Source organism: Delphinapterus leucas, chromosome 11, assembly GCF_059928025.1.
Source record: "Delphinapterus leucas isolate spDelLeu-1000000601 "Yukka" chromosome 11, BTC_Dleu_Yukka2, whole genome shotgun sequence".
Taxonomy (NCBI): domain Eukaryota; kingdom Metazoa; phylum Chordata; class Mammalia; order Artiodactyla; family Monodontidae; genus Delphinapterus; species Delphinapterus leucas.
Genome location: NC_143139.1, coordinates 89,103,850 through 89,125,455, shown reverse-complemented (window position 1 = coordinate 89,125,455; position 21,606 = coordinate 89,103,850). Strand labels below are relative to the sequence as shown.

The 21,606-nt window shown below is 42.1% G+C and overlaps 1 protein-coding gene across 2 annotated transcripts in view; it reads left to right on the top strand.

Annotated features, from left to right (window-relative positions):
• Positions 1–21,606, top strand: part of LARGE1 (LARGE xylosyl- and glucuronyltransferase 1) — a 590,997-nt gene that overhangs the window by 143,708 nt on the left and 425,683 nt on the right. For both annotated transcript variants that reach the window (XM_022599798.3, XM_089921262.1), the window contains exon 2: positions 7,167–7,354. In XM_022599798.3, coding sequence (XP_022455506.1) covers positions 7,249–7,354 — 106 coding nt within the window. In that variant the 5' untranslated portion in view covers positions 7,167–7,248. The remainder of the gene's footprint in view (positions 1–7,166; positions 7,355–21,606) is intronic.

Here is a 21,606-nt window from a genome sequence, read left to right as displayed (position 1 = left end):
TTTTTAGTTTTTTAAGGAACCTCCATACTATTCTCCATAGTGGCTGTATCAATTTACATTCCCACCAACAGTGCAAGAGGGTTCTCTTTTCTCCACACCCTATCTAGCATTTGTTGTTTATAGATTTTCTGATGAAGCCCATTCTAACTGGTGTGAGTTGATAACTCATTGTAGTTTTGATTTGCATTTCTCTAATAATTAGTGATACAGAGCAGCTTTTCATGTGTTTCTTGGCCATCTGTATGTCTTCTTTGGAGAAATGTCTATTTAGGTCTTCTGCCCATTTTTATACTGGGTTGTTTGTTTTTTGAATATCGGGCTGAATGAGCTGTTTATATATTTTGGAGTTTAATCCTTTGTCCATTGATTTGCTTGCAAATATTTTCTCCCATTCTGAGGGTTGTCTTTTCGTCTTGTTTATGGTTTCCTTTGCTGTGCAAAAGCTTTGAAGTTTCCTTAGGTCCCATTTGTTTTTTTTTGTTTTTATTTCCATTACTCTAGAAGGTGGATCAAAAAAGATCTTGCTGTGATTTATGTCAAAGAGTGTTCTACCTATGTTTTCCTCTAAGAGTTTTATAGTGTCCTGTCTTACATTAAGGTCTTCAATCCATTTTGAGTTTATTTTTGTGTATGATGTTAGGGAGTATTCTAATTTCATTCTTTTACATGTAGCTGTCCAGTTTTCCCAGCACCACTTATTGAAGAGACTGTCTTTTCTCCATTGTATATCCTTGTCTCCTTTGTCATAGATTAGTTGACCATAGGTGCGTGGGTTTATCTCTGGGCTTTCTATCTTGTTCCATTGATCTATGTTTCTGTTTTTGTGCCAGTACCATATTGTCTTGATTACTGTACCTTTGTAGAATAGTCTGAAGTCAGGGAGTCTGATTCCTCCCTCTCCGTTTTTTTCCCTCAAGACTGCTTTGGTTATTCGGGATCTTTTGTGTCTCCATACAAATTTTAAGATTTTTTGTTCTAGTTCCATAAAAAATGCCATTGGTAATTTGATAGGGATTGCATTGAATCTGTAGACTGCTTTGGGTAGTATAGTCATTTTCACAATACTGATACGTCCAATCCAAGAACATGGTATATCTCTTCACCTGTTGGTATCATCTTTAATTTCTTTCATCAGTATCTTATAGTTTTCTGCATACAGGTCTTTAGTCTCCCTAGGTAGGTTTATTCCTAGGTATTTTTTTCTTTTTGTTGCAATGGCAAATGGGAGTGTTTCCTTAATTTCTCTTTCAGATTTTTCATCATTAGTGTATAGGAATGCAAGAGATTTCTGTGCATTAATTTTGTATCCTGCAACTTTACCAAATTCATTGATTAGCTCTAGTAGTTTTCTGGTGGCGTCTTTAGGATTCTCTATGTATAGTATGTCATCTGCAAACAGTGACAGTTTTACTTCTTCTTTTCCGATTTGTATTCCTTTTATTTCTTTTTCTTCTCTGATTGCTGTGGCTAGGACTTCCAAAACTATGTTGAATAAGAGTGGCGAGAGCGGACATCCTTGTCTTGTTCCTGATCTTAGAGGAAATGCTTTCAGTTTTTCACCAGTGACAATGATGTTTGAAGTGGGTTTGTCGTATATGGCCTTTATTATGTTGGGGTAGGTTCTCTGTATGCCCACTTTCTGGAGGGTCCTTATCATAAATGGGTGTTGAATTTTGTCGAAAGGTTTTTCTGCATCTATTGAGATGATCATATGGTTTTTATTCTTCAATTTGTTAATATGGTGTATCACATTGACTGATTTGTGTATATTGAAGAATCCTTGCATCCCTGGGATAAATACCACTTGATCGTGGTGTATGATCCTTTTAATGTGTTGTTGGATTCTGTTTGCTAGTATTTTGTTGAGGATTTTTGCATCCATATTCATCAGTGATATTGGTCTGTAATTTTCTTTTTGTGTAGTATCTTTGTCTGGTTATGGTATCAGGGTGATGGTGGCCTCATAGAATGAGTTCAGGAGTGTTCCTTCCTCTGCAATTTTTGGGAAGAGTTTGAGAAGGGTAGGTGTTAGCTCTTCTCTAAACGTTTGATAGCATTCACCTGTGAAGCCATGTGGTCCTGGACTTGTGTTTCTTGGAAGATTTTTAATTAGTTTCAATTTCATCACTGGTGATTGGTCTGTTCATATTTTCTACTTCTTCCAGGTTCAGTCTTGGAAGGTTATACCTTTCTAAGAATTTGTCCATTTCTTCCAGGTTGTCCATTTTATTGGCATAGAGTTGCTTGTAGTAGTCTCTTAGGATGCTTTGTATTTCTGTGGTGTCTGTTATAACTTCTCCTTTTTCATTTCTAATTTTATTGATTTGAGTCCTCTCCCTCTTTTTCTTGATGAGTCTGGCTAATGGTTTTTCAATTTTGTTTATCTTCTCAAAGAATCAGATTTTAGTTTTATTGATCTTTGGTATTGTTTTCTTTGTTTCTATTTTGTTTATTTCTGCTCTGATCTTTATGATTTCTTTCCTACTACTAACTTTGGGTTTTGTTAGTTCTTCTTTCTCTAGTTCCTTTAGGTGTAAGGTTAGATTGTTTATTTGAGGTTTTTGTTGTTTCTTGAGGTAGGCTTGTATAGCTATAAACTTCCCTCTTAGAAATGCTTTTGCTGCTTCCCATAGGTTTTGGATTGTCATGTTTTCATTGTCATTTGTCTGTAGGTATTTTTTGATTTCCTCTTTGATTTCTTCAGCGATCTTTTGGTTATTTAGTAACGTATTGTTTAACCTCCATGTGTTTGTGTTTTTTACGTTTTTTTCCCTGTAATTCATTTCTAATCTCATAGTGTGGTGGTCGGAAAAGATGCTTGATATGATTTCAATTTTCTAAAATTTACTGAGGCTTGATTTGTGACCCAAGATGTGATCTATCCTGGAGAATGTTCCGTGCGCACTTGAGAAGTGTAATCTGCTGTTTTTGAATGGAATGTCCTATAAATATCAATTAAATCTATCTGGTCTATTGTGTCATTTAAAGCTTCTGTTTCCTTATTTATTTTCATTTTGGATGATCTGTCCATTGATGTAAGTGAGGTGTTAAAGTCCCCCACTATTATTGTGTTACTATCGATTTCCTCTTTTATAGCTGTTAGCATGTTGCCTTATAGTAGTGAGGTGCTCCTATGATGGGTGCATATATATTTATATTTGTTACATCTTCTTCTTGGATTGATCTCCTGATCATTATGTAGTGTCCTTCCTTGTCTCTTGCAACATTCTTTATTTTAAAGTCTATTTTATGTGATATGAGTATTGGTACTCCAGCTTTCTTTTGATTTCTATTTTCATGAAATATCTTTTTCTGTCCCCTCACTTTCAGTCTGAATGTGTCCCTAGGTCTGAAGTGGGTCTCTTGTAGACAGCATATATATGGGTCTTGTTTTTGTATCCATTCAGCAAGCCTGTGTCTTTTGGTTGGAGCATTTAATCCATTCACGTTTAAGGTAATTATCGATATGCATGTTCCTATGACCATTTTCTTAATTGTTTGGGGTTTGTTTTTGTAGGTCCTTTTCTTCTCTTGTGCTTCCCACTTAGAGAAGTTCCTTTAGCATTTGCTGTAGAGCTGGTTTGGTGGTGCTGAATTCTCTTACCTTTTGCTTGTCTGTAAAGCTTTTGATTTCTCCATTGAATCTGAATGAGATCCTTGCTGGGTAGAGTAATCGTGGTTGTAGGTTCTTCCCTTTCATCACTTTAAGTATATCATGCCACTCCCTCCTGGCTTGTAGAGTTTCTGCTGAGAAATCAGCTGTTAACTTTATAAGAGTTTCCTTGTGTGTTATTTGTCGTTTTTCCGTTGCTGCTTTCAATAATTTTTCTTTGTCTTTAATTTTTGCCAATTTGATTACTGTGTGTCTCAGCGTGTTCCTCCTTGGGCTTGTTCTGTATGGGACTCTCTGCGCTTCCTGGACTTGGCTGGCTATTTCGTTTTCCCATGTTAGGCAAGTTTTCAACTGTAGTCTCTTCAAATATTTTCTCTGGTCCTTTCTCTCTCTCTTCTCCTTCTGGGACCCCTATAATGCGAATATTGTTGCATTTAATGTTGTCGCAGAGGTCTCTTAGGCTGTCTTCATTTCTTTTCATTCTTTTTTCTTTTTTCTGTTCCGCAGCAGTGAATTCCACCATTCTGTCTTCCAGCTCACTTATCCGTTCTTCTGCCTCAGTTATTCTGCTACTGATTCCTTCTAGTGTATTTTTCATTTCAGTTATTGTATTGTTCGTCTCCGTTTGTTTGTTCTTTAATTCTTCTAGGTCTTTGTTAAACATTTCTTGCATCCTCTTGATCTTTGCCTGCATTCTTTTTCCGAGGTCCTGGATCATCTTCACTATCATTATTCTGAATTCTTTTTCTGGAAGGTTGCCCATCTCCACTTCATTTAGCTGTTTTTCTGGGGTTTTCTCTTGTTCCTTCATCTGGTACACAGCCCTCTGCCTTTTCATCTTGTCTGTCTTTCTGTGAATGTGGTTTTTGTTCCACAGGCTGCAGGATTGTAGTTCTTCTTGTTTCTGCTGTGTGTTGTAAAGCGTCTTAAAAAGTATTATTTAAATAGTAATGCCACTTGAGTTCTGGTCCATATATGTTCCTACTTTCCTCTAAATTATAAATTCTTCTATAGCTTTTCCAATTATATTTCTGTCTATTGCATTTTTTTTTTTTTTTTTTGGAATGGGAGCAAACAGTGTTGATATGTTTGACCCTGGGAAAGAAAATAGTAAGATTCAGTATGATGGCTTTAGTTTCCAACAGAAGGAAAATGCCCCCCTGGCAAAGCTGTTAGAATGAATTACTTAAGGAGAGCAGAGCCTGAGGTGTCTCTGCCCTAGGTGTGTGTAACCTTTGGTCAGTTAATCCATCTTTCTGGGTCTTGGTTTTCTCATCTATAAAATGGGGAGGAAAAAATAGCACCTACCTCATAGGCTAGTTTGAGAATCAAACAAGTAAAAAGACACCGGAAGGTGCTTGATGCATAATAAGTGCTACTTACTGCTAGTTGCCTTTACCATAATTAAGTGAACTGTGAAAAAAAAAAAGTGATTTTAGTGTAATGGTACCTACCACCCGAAGGAGGATTAAATAGGTGGGTCTTTCAGGTTTAAAACACCCATGTGCCATGCCAGTCAAGACCTTTTTGTTGAAGTCTATTTTCTACCAAACCCATTTTGGGCCGGGGGAGGGTGGGAATGGCGAGATGAAAAAATGTAAGTAAGGCTGCTCTTTGGTGTTCCGGAAGGGCGGTGGGGTCACGTCTGCCTGTGCTTGATCATGTTTGCTAGTCGCTTATTCTGGGGCGCTCTCATTTAAGGCTCATACCATCCCCCACTACAGAGGGCAGCGCTTATGTTATAGATGGACAAAATGACGCTTCCCCAGAGACGGGGGCCTGCCAAGGTCACAGCTAGTCAAATGTGGTATCTGGATTTGCATCCAGATCTTTCTAAATGCACAGCCTCTCCTCACAGCACTCCCTCTTCCTGAGAGATCACCAGCATTGCTGTGCTTCTCATTCTTAGTGACTAGCGGAGTTTGTGTGTAGGGTTTGTTTCCCTAACTTCAGAAGGGAAAACTTCCCTAGGGGGGACTTCTCAAGTCCACATTCTTTGTTTAAAGGGATTTTGCTTTTTACGGTTTTACTTTCTCGTCCACACCCTCCAGCCCTGTAGTCTTTGATCTATTTCCAAAGAGGGTCATTTAGAAAATCCCGTCAGAGTGGTCACAGAAGAAAGCTTAGCCTTGACAGCTGAGGTTGGCACTGTTGGATGTTTATTGCCGGCAAGTTGCCGAACACAGATTCCTGACGCTTGAGAGGGTCGCCTTTGGTTAGAATCTGATTCCGTTTATTTGTTCGACAGACAATTATCAGGCACTGCAGGTGACAGGCGGTCGGCTAAGTCTCAGTGAATACAAGGTGAGTCAGACGGGGCACCTACCTTCTCGAAACACCAAGGCTGGTGCGGAAGGAAGACACTTAAACCAAACCATTGTCACATAGGGTTTAAGGGTTACGGCAGAGGGAAGGACACATTCAAGGGGACATTTAAACCAGGTCTTTGGTGGTCGTCCCTTCCTCAGGAATCTGCAGCCTTTTATAACTGCCTGCCGTGGCAGTTCTGCTCTGTGAAGGAGGCTCCACGTGGACTTTTCTCTCCACCTCCAGCCACTGTGATGTCTGTGTTGGGAGCTGTGAGGACATGAGATTGTATGGTCTGTTGGTTTTTAAATTTTTTTGTAAGTCACATGCCTTCCTGGTCAGGTACTCAGATGAAAGATCATTCGCCCTCTGCTCGGTCTGGATTGACCTTCTGTGTCTTCTTTGAACCAGTCTCAGCCATCCTTCTGCGTGGTCCACGATTGTCCCTCTGCAGGCTGGTTGTAGGTTGTCTGTCTGCTCCCCTCCGGCCTCTGCATGTTTGAAATGTTTCATGCTTTTCTGGCAATCTTCTGTGAAAGGGTGGAAGCTATTAAGACAGTCCCTGTGGAGTGTTTCTAGGTTTTCCCCTGTGATTGAGATGTAGCCTCCCGCCCATGACGTTGGGGCCTCTCCGGTCTCCTTTCCCTTGAGTGTGTTGTCTGTTAGCCTTGCCCGCCTTCCGCAGTTCTCTCTGCCGGGAACACGGGGAACTGTTTTGCCCTCTTGACTAAACATGGACGGGTCGGCACTTTCATCTGTCCTCCCATAGAGGTCTGTGCAAATCTCTGTCATCACATTCTTGGGGTACCTGTGGATGTTTTATGTTGGTCTTTCTTGTTAGACGGTGTTCTTTAAAGCCAACCCTTACTCTGGTCACTTTTGAAAACACAGTACCTGGTTAGTGCTTGGTACATATAAGATGCTAACTAGGTGCTCTTTTTAATAAGTGTTTAGTCCAGGCTTCAAAACTCACCTAAACTATAAAATATATGCGTGTATGTATGTATGTGAGAGGGACAGAGATCTGTTATAGTTTGTATCATCCTGCATTTGTTTATTTTGTAAAGAGCTCTCTCAGTTTGGGTAGACTGCAAGACTGCAGCATCATCTCTTGGGATGAAAGGTTAGCAGGAAATTGTAGATGAGTCGAACCAGTCTCAGGATCTGCAGGATATTTCTCTTTTGCAATTTGCATCCATTGACAGTGCTAAGAACTCAGCCCTTCCCTCTTTGCTCTTTCTTTCAGAAAGTATTATGAGGGAGGCCGAGGACTCCACGCTCCGGGCAGAGAAACGGCGCTGGGATTAGGGATTGCCACTTCCGAGAGGATGCTGGGAATCTGCAGAGGGAGACGGAAATTCCTGGCTGCCTCGTTGACTCTGCTCTGCATCCCAGCCATCACCTGGCTTTACCTGTTTGCTGGGAGCTTTGAAGGTAAGAAGGAAGCTTTCCCACAGGGAGAGGGATGGAGGGAAGAAGGAACCCTGGCTGTCCCAGAGTCCTAGGAAGAACCTCCAAGTCTTCTAATCCCAGCTTCTCGTTCTGTAGAACAATGGAATTTTGATGCCCGATCACAGGAAAAGATTTGCCTAGGTTTACAGAGGGAATTAGAGGGAGTTAGTAATGGGAGGAGAAAAAGCTAAATACAGAAGCAAAAATAAGGTGCCCCTGGATGCAGCAGCGTGGCGGAGGTTACACAAACGTCAGATAGCAGCTGTGCAGGCTGATCGCCGTGTCGATAAAGAGGAAAAGGTTGGGTCCTGGGGGGATTACTTAGCTGTTTGTGGAGTAAGATGTTTCATTCATTCTTTCATCTATTCATTCACTTATCTGCACAGTCACCATTTTGCTACTGTTTAACATCTATGCTAAACCGGGTACTGGGAATCCGGTGATAACAGATTTGGACCTTCGGAGTGCAGTGAAGGAGACAGGTTAACATGTGATCTCTGTTCATTGCTGTATGTGATACTCTGTTAAGATAAGGCAAGCCCAGGGCGCTGGGGGAGAGGGTGACTGAGGCTGTCAGGCGTGCTGGGTACAGAAGATGAGTAGTGATGCTGACCGGCTGAGTACAGGAGCTCAGCAGAGGAGTCGCCTTCACTAAACACATAACAAACGCTCATCCCTGCCGCGTTCCCGAAATCCACAGAAAAGACGAGTCTCACATCCTTCCAGCCAGCAGTTTCAAATGCAGTGCAGTGTTCTGAGTATCAAAGATGGTTTTCTAAGCTTCGGGGAGGGAAGGAGTGGCAGTGTTGAAGAGCACACTTTCTGTTTATTTACCCCAACACTTGAGTTAAAAATATATATCTCTCTCTCAAGTGAAAATCTGTCTCCAGGAAGTCACTACTGTGTTTTTTTAAACATGTCCTTTATGCATAATTTTATCGACAGCTCAAGGCTACCTTTTAATTAGGAGTTCACTGCCTGAGCTTTGCCCTGAGTTCGCCAGGCTGAATATAAACGAGGTGGAACTCTGTGCCTGCATAGCAGGGAAGGGCCCAGGGCCACACCCCTGTTCCTTTCCTGCCCCAGACATCCCAGGAGTAGTAGAGCTTTCATCTAAGCAGCTAGATAGATTATGCGTGGCAGTGGATGGTTGATTTTTGGCAAAGAGATCAGAGGGAGGAAGGTGAGTTGGTTTTGGCACTGGAAGAGGTAGAAGGAAGCATTCTCCAGGGATGATGGGAGAGACCCTGTGAAAGAAGGCCAAGAGCATCGGTACTGACACAGGTTTAACACACTAAAACATTGGCTTTGCCAGTATAACTATAGTAATAATAGTATAACAACAATAGCAATAATGATGATAACAACATACACCATAATATTTTGAGCATTTCTACATGCCTGGCGTTGTCGTAAGGACTTGACACCTGTTAACTCTTCCTCCACAATAATCCTGTGTGGTGGGGACAGATGAGGAGGGCAAGGAAGATCAGCTTCAGTGACGTCCCCAAGGGCCCAAAGCCAGGCAAGATGTGGCCTGGATTATTGGACTTGAGAGCTGTAATACCGTGTTGTGGATTGGGCTTCGGTGGGGGTAGACTTTGGTGGGGGGCGGGGGGGGGTGCTGACAAAGTGTCACATGATGTTTTTGGATGTGTGTGAGGGAAATTGTACAATTTTGATTTTTCACTCATTGGTAGAAACCCAACATCAAATAATTTTGGCAAAAAGGCAATTTGGGGACTAATAAAAGTAGTAAGTTGAAAGGTAGCGCTAGCTTCAGGCAGGGTTGGATCCAGGGGCTCCAGTGATATTTTTGTAGCTCTGTCTCTCTACTTTCCTTTGCTCTACTTTTCTCTGCTGTGGTTTCTTTCAGGAGTAGCTTTTCCTACCCAGTGAAAGCTTTGGCTTACAACTTATCCTTACCAGTCCCTTGTAGAAAAAGGAGGACTTCCTCTCCCTAATTCTCCAGCATTACCTCTGATTGGATTGCCTCTGGTCACTCATGGTCTGGAGAGCATTCACTGTGGTTGGGGGAGGCTAGTGAGGGCAGCCATGAGCCCTGTGCCTATTTCTGGTCACAGGGTAGAGAAGAGTTCCCTTAAGCATGTGGAGGGAAACTGGGGAGGGGTGGCCCCCAAAGGTAAATGGTGCAGTTCCCCAAAGAGGAGAAACTAGGAGTTGATTTGGGTTCTGGAGAATTCACACGTGGCTGTGCTTCGTGATGGGCTGACGTTGACTTGAAGGTCGCTTTACAGCATCACGCTCTCTGGTCCAGCCCTGGCCCATAGAGGGACTGTGCTTGTTGACTTTGAATGATTTTATTAGGCAGGCAGATAGATTGCATTAAGTAGGGGCTGGATGACGTGGATACATTAACAGAAGCATTCTAGCTAGAAAGATGAAGGTGACGGATTTCTTTTACCGGGTATCAGTTAATCCACTGATTTCTTTTACCGGGCCCAGTTAGTCCACCGGTCCACTGCATTTATTTCTGGATGCTACACTTTAAGAACAGTCTAGACAGGTCAGCACATTTAGGAGAATATAGGTGAATGATCGTGTCAACTCAAACCTTGTTTCATACGAAATAGTGGGAAAAATGGGGCTGCCTTGGAGAAAAGCAAAGGCTCCAGGTGTACAGGATCAGCTTCAGCCAACAGTCAAAGGGCCGTCACCTGAAAGAGATCAGGCTTATTACTCTGATGGCCCCTGAGTCTATGGAGGGACGTGGCAGGGAGCCAGATGTCAAGCTCATCATGATAAGCGTCATTCTGTCCACTGCTGGGACGAGCTGCCCTGGGAGGGAGGGATGAGAGGTGTGCAAACAGAAGTGTGAGCATCAGGGGCAATTGCACAGGGTGATCTGCCTGACCAGTCCTGACCCAGAGAGCGTGAGACTAGAAGAGGCTGAGTGTTTATCCAGAGACAAAGGTTTCCTCCTCAGAGTTCCTGCCGGCTGCCCCAGGCATCGGTACACTTCCAAAAGAGCCTGCAGAGACATCCTTTTCTCTGTAGTTAAACAGAACAACTTTTCAGTCCACTTACTGATACCCTTGAGTTTTCTGGTTCAAGGCAGGTGGAGCCATAAATAAGAGACAGAGTAGCTGCCTGGATTCACGGTAATGCTATTCAGGCTTTATGTGGGTGTATTTAGTTTTCAACCCTGTTTAATTTCAATGGATCATCTCCTGAGAGCAGTGTCTAGAACTCTCCCTGAGATGTGGATGCTCTTAGCATAAGGCTCTGGAGTCAGATTACACGCAGAAGCACGATATATTGAGAGAGCACTGGCTGGGGTCAGGGTCTCAGGCGCTAAAATCAACTCAGCCAGAGTAGTTGGTGATTTGGGGCATGGTCATGCCTCTCTCTTTGCCTCTTCCTGCTTGAAATGACGTTGTAGAAATGAAGCTCACCTATTGGTACACTAACATTCTACACGCTTATGATTCTAAGCATTGGGTGTGAATGAATTGGAAATGAGCAGAATCTTCTCCAATTAATGGGAAATAGGACAGGAGGAGGGAATAGGCTTACTGTGATTTGCTCGGGAGTGTGGATCCAGGATCAGTGCATAAAAGTTACGGCGAAGCAGGACCTTTCTCAGTGTAAGAAAGAACGGCTGTTCTGACACATTTGCCAGGCGTTGGAGTGCACCGTCTGGGAAAGCATTGAGATCCCCCTTCCCAGAGCTGTTTGTCAAAGGCCAAGTGACCATTGGTTGAGGATGCTAATCAGGGGATTTTTTTGCTGGTGCTTTCATCCCCGAAGTTCCTAAATGCTATTGACTTCATTTCTTCCCACACCCTCCTTTGTTCCTCCGCCATCTCCATGAACATCCCCAGCTACCCATGCTCCAGGCTCTAAGCCTTCATTCTCCTCCTTCTTCATTCCCTCCATCGCTTGGTTGCCATATCCTCTTGAATCTGATCTTGACCTCTTGCCTCTGTGTCTCTTGTTTCCTTCCTTTCAGCACCTCTGATGCTCTGGCTCAGCTGTCTGCGTTCATCCTTTGGCATCAGGACTGACGTGGCAGCCATCCTCGTCTGCCCTCCGGCCCCATCTCCTCGCACCCTCCTCACATTCCCCATCCAGCCTCGCTAGACTTCCTTGATGCTGGTGCGCACTGCCCTCGGTCCTCTGGACTTTGCCCATGTTGTTCCTTCCCCTCCTGTCTTTGCCTGACTGAGATCCTCCTGTCTCAGCTTAAACATGATTGCCCCTCACTCCTTAACTCGCTGGCTTCCTCAGCTACCCCATCCTGACACCGCCCCCGCTCCCCGCTGACTTCTCATCCTTTCTCCTTCCTCATACTCAGGGCACTTCGTTTTTCTTGTTTTTATAATTGCTGTCTTCACGACTGACTACAGGCATCAGGAGGGAAGTGGTTCACTCTGTCCATCCCTCCATCTCTAGCACCTACTACGTGCCAGGAGAACTGTTTGTTGAATGAGTGAATGAGCGAAGGAATGTGCACTCTTCTGCCTCTAAGTGCTGGCAGCTGTCTTCACTGCTTCCTGGATTAACTCCAGACTCCTTATCATGGTTCTGGGGTCTTTCACAGGCTTTCTCCCTTAGCTTATAATTTCTGTCTTCACTCAGGTGAGGGTGCCTCATCCAACACCCTGAGAAAACGCCTTCATTTTTGCTCTTTCTGCCCAGGATACAGTTCTCTGTTTCCACAACCCTTCCTCCCAGCCTGCACCTTCAGTGCCCATATTCAGTGTCATTTTCCTCTAATGTCTGATCCTATACAGAAACTTCTCTGGCAACACTCACCGAGGGAAATTTTGCTTGTTTGGTGTCTTTCTAACCACTTGCCTGTGAGATTCTTGAGACAAGAGCCTGTTTTACTCATCATCACATTCCCACAGCCTGAGCATCACTCTGGCGGGTTCTTAGTAAATGTTGGCTGGAAAGGGTTCCGCTATTAAGGGCAGTGGGAGCCAGTGGTAGACGAGGGCTCTTCCTGGTGCTCTGGGCATCTCTGATTTTGAGACCTCAGGATATGGTGCCAGGAGCCTCACCTGCCTTCTGGTTGGGATGTTAATTCTGGGACTTGACTAGTTCTGCTTAAACACCCCTCCAACTTGAATTTAGAGCATGTCTGTTATTTTCTGCCAGAATCACCTTTTCTCATGGGCATGAGAGTTTTGTTTGTGGGGTGTGGTTCTTTCTTTTCTGCCCGTCAGGGAGATGGCGTTCAGCTGCTATTGAGTTAGCAACAGGTGGAAAAGGGTGCTTTTCAGTGGTTCAGAAAATTGATCACACGTTGCCCTCTCATCATTTATAACCAGCTCTGCGCAGACGCTGCGCAGACGCTTCCTGTGGTCAGGGAGGTGGGCCGGCGAGGGTGTGGGTGTTATTTAAAAGCAAATGTCTTCAGAGGCTGCAACGTCCAGAACTTTTAAAAGCAGTGTCATGAATAGGCATAGGATATTAATTCCTAGCCGATTTCAGCCCGCACCTGCCTTTTGTCGTTCCTGAACCTCTTCACTGTTCATGCGCTTCTTATCAACACAAACTCCTCCTGAAATGAATGGCTGGAGAGTCGTCACTATAAATTTCAACAGGAAGAAGTGAGGTCCTGACATTTGACCATTTTGAAGAGTTGCAGTGAGAACCAGCGTTGTAAGTTAAAGCGTTTTCTTTGTTTTATCGTCACAGGGGATCACGGGGCACGTGAACAGAGGAGTAGGGGAGATGCGGGCTTGACCAAACCTGACTGATTTCCCAGCCCTGCATCCCCTCTCTCCGTCCGTCAGCCCAGACACGGTGCCAGGAGGTCTGTGAATTCAGACCCTGCAAGGTGCTAGCGGATAACGTGCTGGAGGTTTCATTAGCCCGAGGCTAGGCTGTGTGGCAGCTTTGATGGCAGCCGAGCTATTTTGCCTTCCTGCCAATGGCCCCGACTTAATACGGATATTACCGTAGAAGGACGTTATGGGGTATAAGAACGTAGGGTGCTGAATGCGAAATGAGATGGTAAGGGTAATATAAAAGTCATATTGATTTTTTCTTTAATAGATCAGAAATGAAGGGCTTTCTTAGCCAGTGCTTAATAGCATCAGTGCCGGGCCTAAGCAAGAGCCTATAACGGATGAGAATGTGCAAGTGAGACTCTGCGAGTGGTGCCCCGCCACAGGGCACAGGGGCTGCGTGTGTCTGCGGTTCTTGCCTTGGGCAAAAAGGCATCTTCAAGGTCTTGGAATCTGAGAGGGCAGGGGAAGTCTATCACGATTTTATTTGGTTGTGAGTTGGTTGCTAAGGTAACCCCCACTTTTCTTACACCCAGCTTTTGATCTTAAAATCATATCAGTGATCCTGCTGGGGTGGAGAAAATGACCCTGATGTGTCAGTTGGCTGCATCTCCTGGAAGAGCTCATGGCAAGAGTCTTAGACCAGGAGTCAGGAAAACTGGTTTCCACTAATCCCAGCAGCTACCTTGTATTAGTTTCCAGTGGCTGCTGGAGCCAATTACCACAAATGTAGTGGCTTTAAAAAGCACAAATTTATTATCTTAACAGTTTCAGAAGTCAGAAACCTAAAATGAGTCTCATTGGGCTAAAGCCAAGGTGCTGCCAGGCCTGGTTTCTCCTGGAGACCCCAGGAGAGAATTCATCTCCCGGCCTTTTTCATCTTCTAAAGGCTGCCGTTTTCCTCGGCTTGTGGCCCCTTCCTCCATCTCCAAGGCCAGAAGAGTAGCATCTTCAAATTACTCTTTCTGACTGTGACCTCTGCCTCTGTGGTCACATCTCCTTCTCTGATTGTGACCTTCCTGCCACCCTCTTACAAGGACCCTTGTGATTACTTTGAGCCCATCTGGATAATCCAGTATAATTGTCCCATCTCAAAATCGTTAATTTAATCACACCTGCCAAGTCCCTTTGGCCAGGTAAGGTAACATAGTCACAGGTTGTGGGGATTAGGTTGTGGGCATATTTCGGGAACCATTATTAGGCCCTCCACACCCCTCCCCCCCAGTCCTATGCTCCTGCATCCCCTCCATCTTGTTATTGTTCTTTAGAGACAAAGTAAAGTGGTGTTGTACCATCTACTTTCTCATATGGACATCTTATCCTGCTCCAGGAGTTTTGGCTTCAGTAATTTTGATTTTATACATGAATATCTAGCAGGACTTAGCGCTCATGAAAAAGGCATTGTATTCAGACGTGTTTGCCCGTTCAAACAATTTTGGATTATAATACATTGCCTATAATAGGTGCTTCATCGGTAACCAGTGATAGGTTAAGGTTTTCTGAAATGAAAGGCCCAGAACTTCTCTTTGGGGGTTCTGGTCTGAAAGTGATTTCATTTATTTTTTAGTTTCGGATACCAATTTAACAAACGGAGGGGGATTTCATCAACCTGTTGATGGTTAAGGAGGTCTGTTAATTTTAAGTAAATGAGAGCCACTTGTGTAACTACTTGGAAGACTCTTTGGTATTATCAGCCCAACATATCAGTTCTGTCCCCAGCCATCTACCAGAGATAAATGTGTCTACATTAGCACAAAAGACGTGTTAAGAGCACGTTCACATCGGTGTGTGTGAAATGCCTGTCCACAGTGAAAATAAACACATAAATAGTGGCATATATATTCATATATATATGAAGTACAGCAGAGCCATGGAAATCTACTCACAGATAATACTGCACAAAAGAAGACAGACACAAAAGAATAAATACTGTATGATTTGAATTATATGGGCAAACAGTAATCTAGGGGTGGAGATGAGACTGGGACAGGACAAAAAGAAGACTTTGGGGTGCTGTCAGTAATTGAATTTACTTTTTACCCTGTGTGATTATACAGGTGTGTTCACTTTGTGACATTTCATCCAGTTTTTCATTTATGATTTGTTTACTTTCCTGTATGTGTTCTATTTTTTTTTTTTTAACCTCTGCAGGTCTTGAATAAGTACCTGAATTAAATATAAGTACCTGAATTTGAAGAGCTGGTGTGGGTCTTGCGTTCTTTTCAGATGAGAGGGCTTTTATTAACCTTTGGGATTTAAGAATCTATGTCACTGTTTAACTTTGAAATTCAAATGCTTTTAAAGCATGGGACTTCTCTTTGGAGATAGATGTTTAACATTTCCGTGTAACCACATTTCCATTTTTTCTTCCTTCTATACCTCACCATTTGGACATGTATTCCCCCTGTGAGGGTCTGATAACAGCTCTGACTGCAAGATCGGAAATTTGCCCATAAAACCCTAATTCTGAAAGAGTGTTTTCATCAATTTGAAACAAGACCAGTATTCCTACCAGAAGTCTGGCAATGACATAGCTCCAATTAATATTAAAATGATATTGTTTCATAATATGCACACCAAACCACATCGGATAAACATTCCCATCTGCATTAGTCAATAAACATCTTCATAAAGCCGTGGTGCCTGGAAAACAAAGAAAACGTTTGCTGTATTGTAGGAGATAGGAAAACATGAAAAGGCTATGTACTGTTTAAACTGTAAGTGTAATGGAAGCAATAGCAATATCTGTTTATTGCTTGTTAAACGGTAATAGGCTGCCTCTGGCCTGCAGGTGTGTTGGGTTTGGCCTGCCAACTGCCTTTACCGTTTTTGAATTCATTATTAACAGTTAAAACTTTGGAGGTTGCACATAAAAATCATGATATCTGGCTTTTCTTAATAAAATGGAAATATCTAGCAAACTGGACCCTCATATCACGATAGCACTCATTGGCTGGAGCTGAGTAGTAGCTGTTCCTTTGCCCAGTGTGTGGATGAATCACTTTGTCATGGTCCCTGCCCTCCCTGGTTGTCCCGTGCTCAGAGCTGAATTGAGAAGAAAGAGCCCCTGGTCTTTGCTTACCTCACTTGCTGACCCCGGTCGGGCTCACGTTAACTTTTTTTTTTTTTTAAACATCATTATTGGAGTATAATTGCTTTACAATGGCGTGTTAGTTTCTGCTGTATAACAAAGTGAATCAGCTATATGTATACATATATCCCCATATCCCCTCCGTCTTGGGTCTCGTTCCCACCCTCCCTATCCCACCCCTCTAGGTGGTCACAAAGCACCCAGCTGATCTCCCTGTGCTATGTGGCTGCTTCCCACTAGCTATCTGTTTTACATTTGGTAGTGGATATAAGTCCATGCCACTCTCTCACTTCATCGCAGCTTACCCTTCCCCCTCCCCGTGTCCTCAAGTCCATTCTCTGCGTCTGCATCTTTATTCCTGTCCTGCACCTAGATTCTTCAAAACCATTGTATTTTTTTTTAGATTCCATATATATGTGTTAGCGTATGGTATTTGTTTTTCTCTGACTTGCTTCACTTTGTATGACAGACTCTAGGTCCATCCACCTCACTACAAATAACTCAATTTCATTTTTTTATGGCTGAGTAATATTCCATTGTATATATGTGTCACATCGTCTTTATCTGTTCATCTGATGATGGGCACTTAGGTTGCTTCCATCTCCTGGCTATTGTAAATAGAGCTGCAATGAACATTTTGGTACATGACTCTTTTTGAATTATGGTTTTCTCAGGGTATGTGCCCAGTAGTGGGATTGCTGGGTCGTATGGTAGTTCTGTTTTTAGTTTTTTAAGGAACCTGCATATTGTTCTCCATAGCGGCTGTATCAGTTTACATTCCCACCAACAGTGCAAGAGGGTTCCCTATTCTCCATACCCTGTCCAGCATTTATTGTTTGTAGATTCTTTGATGATGGCCATTCTGACTGGTATGAAGGGATACCTCATTGTAGTTTTGATTTGCATTTCCCTAATGATTAGAGATGTTGAGCATTCTTTCATGTGTCTGTTGGCAATCTGTATACCTTCTTTGGAGAAATGTGTATTTAGATCTTCTGCCCATTTTTGGACTGGGTTGTTTGTGTTTGTTTTTTTTTTTGTGCAGTATGCAGGCCTCTCACTGCTGTGGCCTCTCCCGTTGCGGAGCACAGGCTCCGGACGCGCAGGCTCAGCGGCCATGGCTCATGGGCCTAGCCGCTCCGCGGCATGTGGGATCTTCACGGACCGGGGCACGAACCTGTGCCCCTGCATCGGCAGGTGGACTCTCAACCGCTGCGCCACCAGGGAAGCCCGGGTTGTTTGTCTTTTGATATTGAGCTGCATGAGCTTCCTGTATATTGGGAGAGTAATCCTTAGTCAGTTGCTTCATTTGCAAATATGTTCTCCCATTCTGAGGGTTGTCTTTTCATCTGGTTTGTGGTTTCCTTTGCTGTGCAAAAGCTTTTAAGTTTCATTAGGTCCCATTTGCTTATTCTTGTTTTTATTTCCATTTCTCTAGGAGGTGGGTCAAGAAGGATCTTGCTGTGATGTATGTCATAGAGTGTTCTGCCTATGTTTTCCTCTAAGAGTTTGATAGTGTCTGGCCTTACATTTAGGTCTTTAATCCATTTTGAGTTTATTTTTGTGTATGGTGTTAGCGAGTGTTCTAATTTCATTCTTTTACATGTAGCTGTCCAGTTTTCCCAGCACCACTTATTGAAGAGGCTGTCTTTTCTCCATTATATATTCTAGCCTTCTTTATCAAAGATAAGGTGACCATATGTATGTGGGTTTATCTCTGGGCTTTCTATCCTGTTCCATTGATCTATATTTCTGTTTTTGTGCCAGTACCATACTGTCTTCATTACTGTAGCTTTGCAGTATAGTGTGAAGTCAGGGAGCCTGATTCCTCCAGCTCCATTTTTCATTCTCGAGATAGCTTTGGCTATTCGAGGTCTTTTGTGTTTCCATACAAATTGTGAAATATTTTGTTCTAGTTCTGTGATGAATGCCTTTGGTAGTTTGATAGGGATTACACTGAATCTGTAGATTGCTTTGGGTAGTATAGTCATTTTCACAATATTGATTCTTCGAATCCAAGAAAATGGTATATCTCTCCATCTGTTGGTATCATCTTTAATTTCTTTCATCAGTGTCTTATAGTTTTCTGCATACAGGTCTTTTGTCTCCTTAGGTAGGTTTATTCCTAGGTATTTTATTCTTTTTGTTGCAGTGGTAAATGGGAGTGTTTCCTTAATTTCTCTTTCAGGGTTTTCATCATTAATGTATAGGAATGCAAGAGATTTCTGTGCATTAATTTTATATCCTGCTACTTTACCCAATTCATTGATTAGCTCTAGTAGTTTTCTGGTAGCATCTTTGGGATTCTCTACGTGTAGTATCATGTCATCTGCAAACAGTGACAGTTTTAATTCTTCTTTTCTGATTTGGATTCCTCTTATTTCTTTTTCTTCTCTGATTGCTGTGGCTAAAACTTCCAAAACTATGTTGAATAATAGTGGTGAGAGTGGCCAACCTTGTCTTGTTCCTGATCTTAGTGGAAATGGTTTCAGTTTTGCACCATGGAGAACATTGTTGGCTGTGGGTTTGTTATATATGGCTTTTATTATGTTGAGGTAAGTTCCCTCTATGCCTACTTTCTGGAGAGTTTTTATCATAACTGGGTGTTGAATTTTGTCGTAAGCCTTTTCTGCATCTATTGAGATTATCATATGGTTTTTATTCTTCAGTTTGTTCCTATGATTTATCACATTGATTGATTTGTGTATATTGAAGAACCCTTGCATTCCTGGAATAAACCCCACTTGATCATGGTGTATGACCCTTTTAAGGTGCTGTTGGAATCTGTTTGCTAATATTTTGTTGAGGATTTTTACATCTGTGTTCATCAGTGATATTGGTCTGTAGTTTTTTTTTGTGTGTGTGTGGAAAATCTTTGTCTGGTTTTGGTATCAGGGTGATGGTGGCCTCGTAGAATGAGTTTGGGAGTGTTCCTCCCTCTTCTATATTTTGGAAAAATTTGAGAAGGATAGGTGTTAGCTCTTCTGTAAATGTTTGATAGAATTCGCCTGTGAAGGCATCTAGTCCTGGGCTTCTGTTTGTTGGAAGATTTTTTTTTTTTTTTTTTTGAGGTATGCGGGCTCCTCACTGTTGTGGCCTCTCCCGTTGCGGAGCACAGGCTCCAGACGTGCAGGCTCAGCGGCCATGGCTCATGGGCTCAGCCGCTCCGTGACATGTGGGATCTTCCCGGACTGGGGCACGAACCCGTGTCCCCTGCATCGGCAGGCGGACTCTCAACCGCTGCGCCACCAGGGAAGCCCTGTTGGAAGATTTTTAATCACAGTTTCAATTTTGGGCTTGTGATTGGTCTGTTTATATTTTCTGTTTCTTGCTGATTCAGTCTCGGGAGGTTGTGCTTTTCTAAGAATTTTTCCATTTCTTCGAGGTTGTCCATTTTATTGGCATCCAGTTGCTTTTAGTAATCTCTCATGATCCTTTATATCTCTGCTGGATCAGTTGTTCCTTCTCCTTTTTCATTTCTAATTCTATTCATTAGAGTATTCTCCCTTTTTTTCTTGATGAGTCTGGCTACTAGTTTATCAATTTTGTTTATCTTCTCAGAGAACCAGCTTTTAGTTTTATTCATCTTTGCTATTGTTTCCTTCATTTCTTTTTCATTTATTTCTCATCTTTATGATTTCTTTCCTTCTGCTAACTTTGGGTTTTTTTTTGTTCTTCTTTCTCTAATTGCTTTAGGTGTAAGGTTAGGTTGTTTATTTGAGATGTTTCTTGAGGTAGGATGGTATTGCTCTCAACTTCCCTCTTAGAACTGCTTTTGCTGCTTCCCATAGGTTTTGGGTCATCGTTTTTTCATTGTCATTTGTTTCTAGGTATTTTTTGATTTCTTCAGTTATGTCCTGGTTATTTAGTAGTGTATTGTTTAGCCTCCATGTGTTTGTATTTTGTACAGATTTTTTCCTGTAACTGATATCTAGTCTCATAGCGTTGTGGTCGGAAAAGATCCTTGATATGATTTCAATTTTCTTAAATTTACTGAGGCTTAATTTGTGAACCAAGATATGATCTATTCTGGAGAATGTTCCATGGGCATTTGAGAAGAAAGTGCATTCTGTTGTTTTTGGATGGAATGTCCTATAAATATCAATTAAGTCCATCTTGTTTAATGTATCATTTAAAGCTTGTGTTTCCTTATTTATTTTCATTTTGGATGATCTGTCCATTGGTGAAAGTGGGGTGTTACAGTCCCCTACTATGAATGAGTTACTGTCGATTTCCCCTTTTATGGCTGTTAGCATTTGCCTTATGTATTGAGGTGCACCTATGTTTGGTGCATAAATATTTACAATTGTTATATCTTCTTCTTGGATTGATCCCTTGATCATTATTTAGTGTCCTTCTTTGTCTTTTGTAATGGTCTTTATTTTAAAGTCTATTTTGTCTGATATGAGAATTGCTGCTCCAGCTTTCTTTTAATTTCCATTTACATGGAATCTTTTTCCATCCCCTCACTTTCCGTCTGTATGTGTCCCTAGGTCTGAAGTGCATGTCTTGTAGACAGCATATATACGGGTCTTGTTTTTGTATGCATTGAGCCAGTCTGTGTGTTTTGGTTGGAGCATTTAATCTATTTACATTTAAGGTAGTTATTGATATGTGTCTTCCTATTACCATTTTCTTAATTGTTTTGGGTTCGTTATTGTAGGTCTTTTCCTTCTCTTATGTTTCTTGCCTAGAGATGTTCCTTTAGGATTTGTTGTAAAGCTGGTTTGGTTGTGCTGAATTCTCTTAGCTTCTGCTTGTATGTGAAGCTTTTAATATCTCTGTTGAATCTGAATGAGATCCTTGCTGGGTAGAGTAATCTTGGTTGTAGGTTTTTCTGTTTCATCACTTTAAATATGTCTTACCACTCCCTTCTGGCTTGCAGAGTTTCTGCTGAAAGATTAGTTGTTAACTTTTTGGGGATTCCCTTGTATGTTACTTGTTGTTTTTCCCTTGCTGCTTTTAATATTTTTTCTTTGTATTTAATTTTTAGTAGTTTGATTAATATGTGTCTTGGTGTGTTTCTCCTTGGATTTATCCTGTATGGGACTCTCTGCACTTCCTGGACTTGATTAACTATTTCCTTTCCCATATTAGGGAAGTTTTCAACTATAATCTCTTCAAATATTTTCTGAATCCCTTTCTTTTTCTCTTCTTCTTCTGGGACCCCTATAATTCAAATGTTGGTGCATTTAATGTTGTCCCAGATGTCTCTGTGATTGTCTTCCATTGTTTTCATTCTTTTTTCTTTATTCTGCTCTGCAGTAGTTATTTCCACTGTTTTATCTTCCAGGTCACTTATCCGTTCTTCTGCCTCAGTTATTCTGCTATTGATTCCTTCTAGAGAATTTTTAATTTCATTTATTGTGTTGTTCATCATTGTT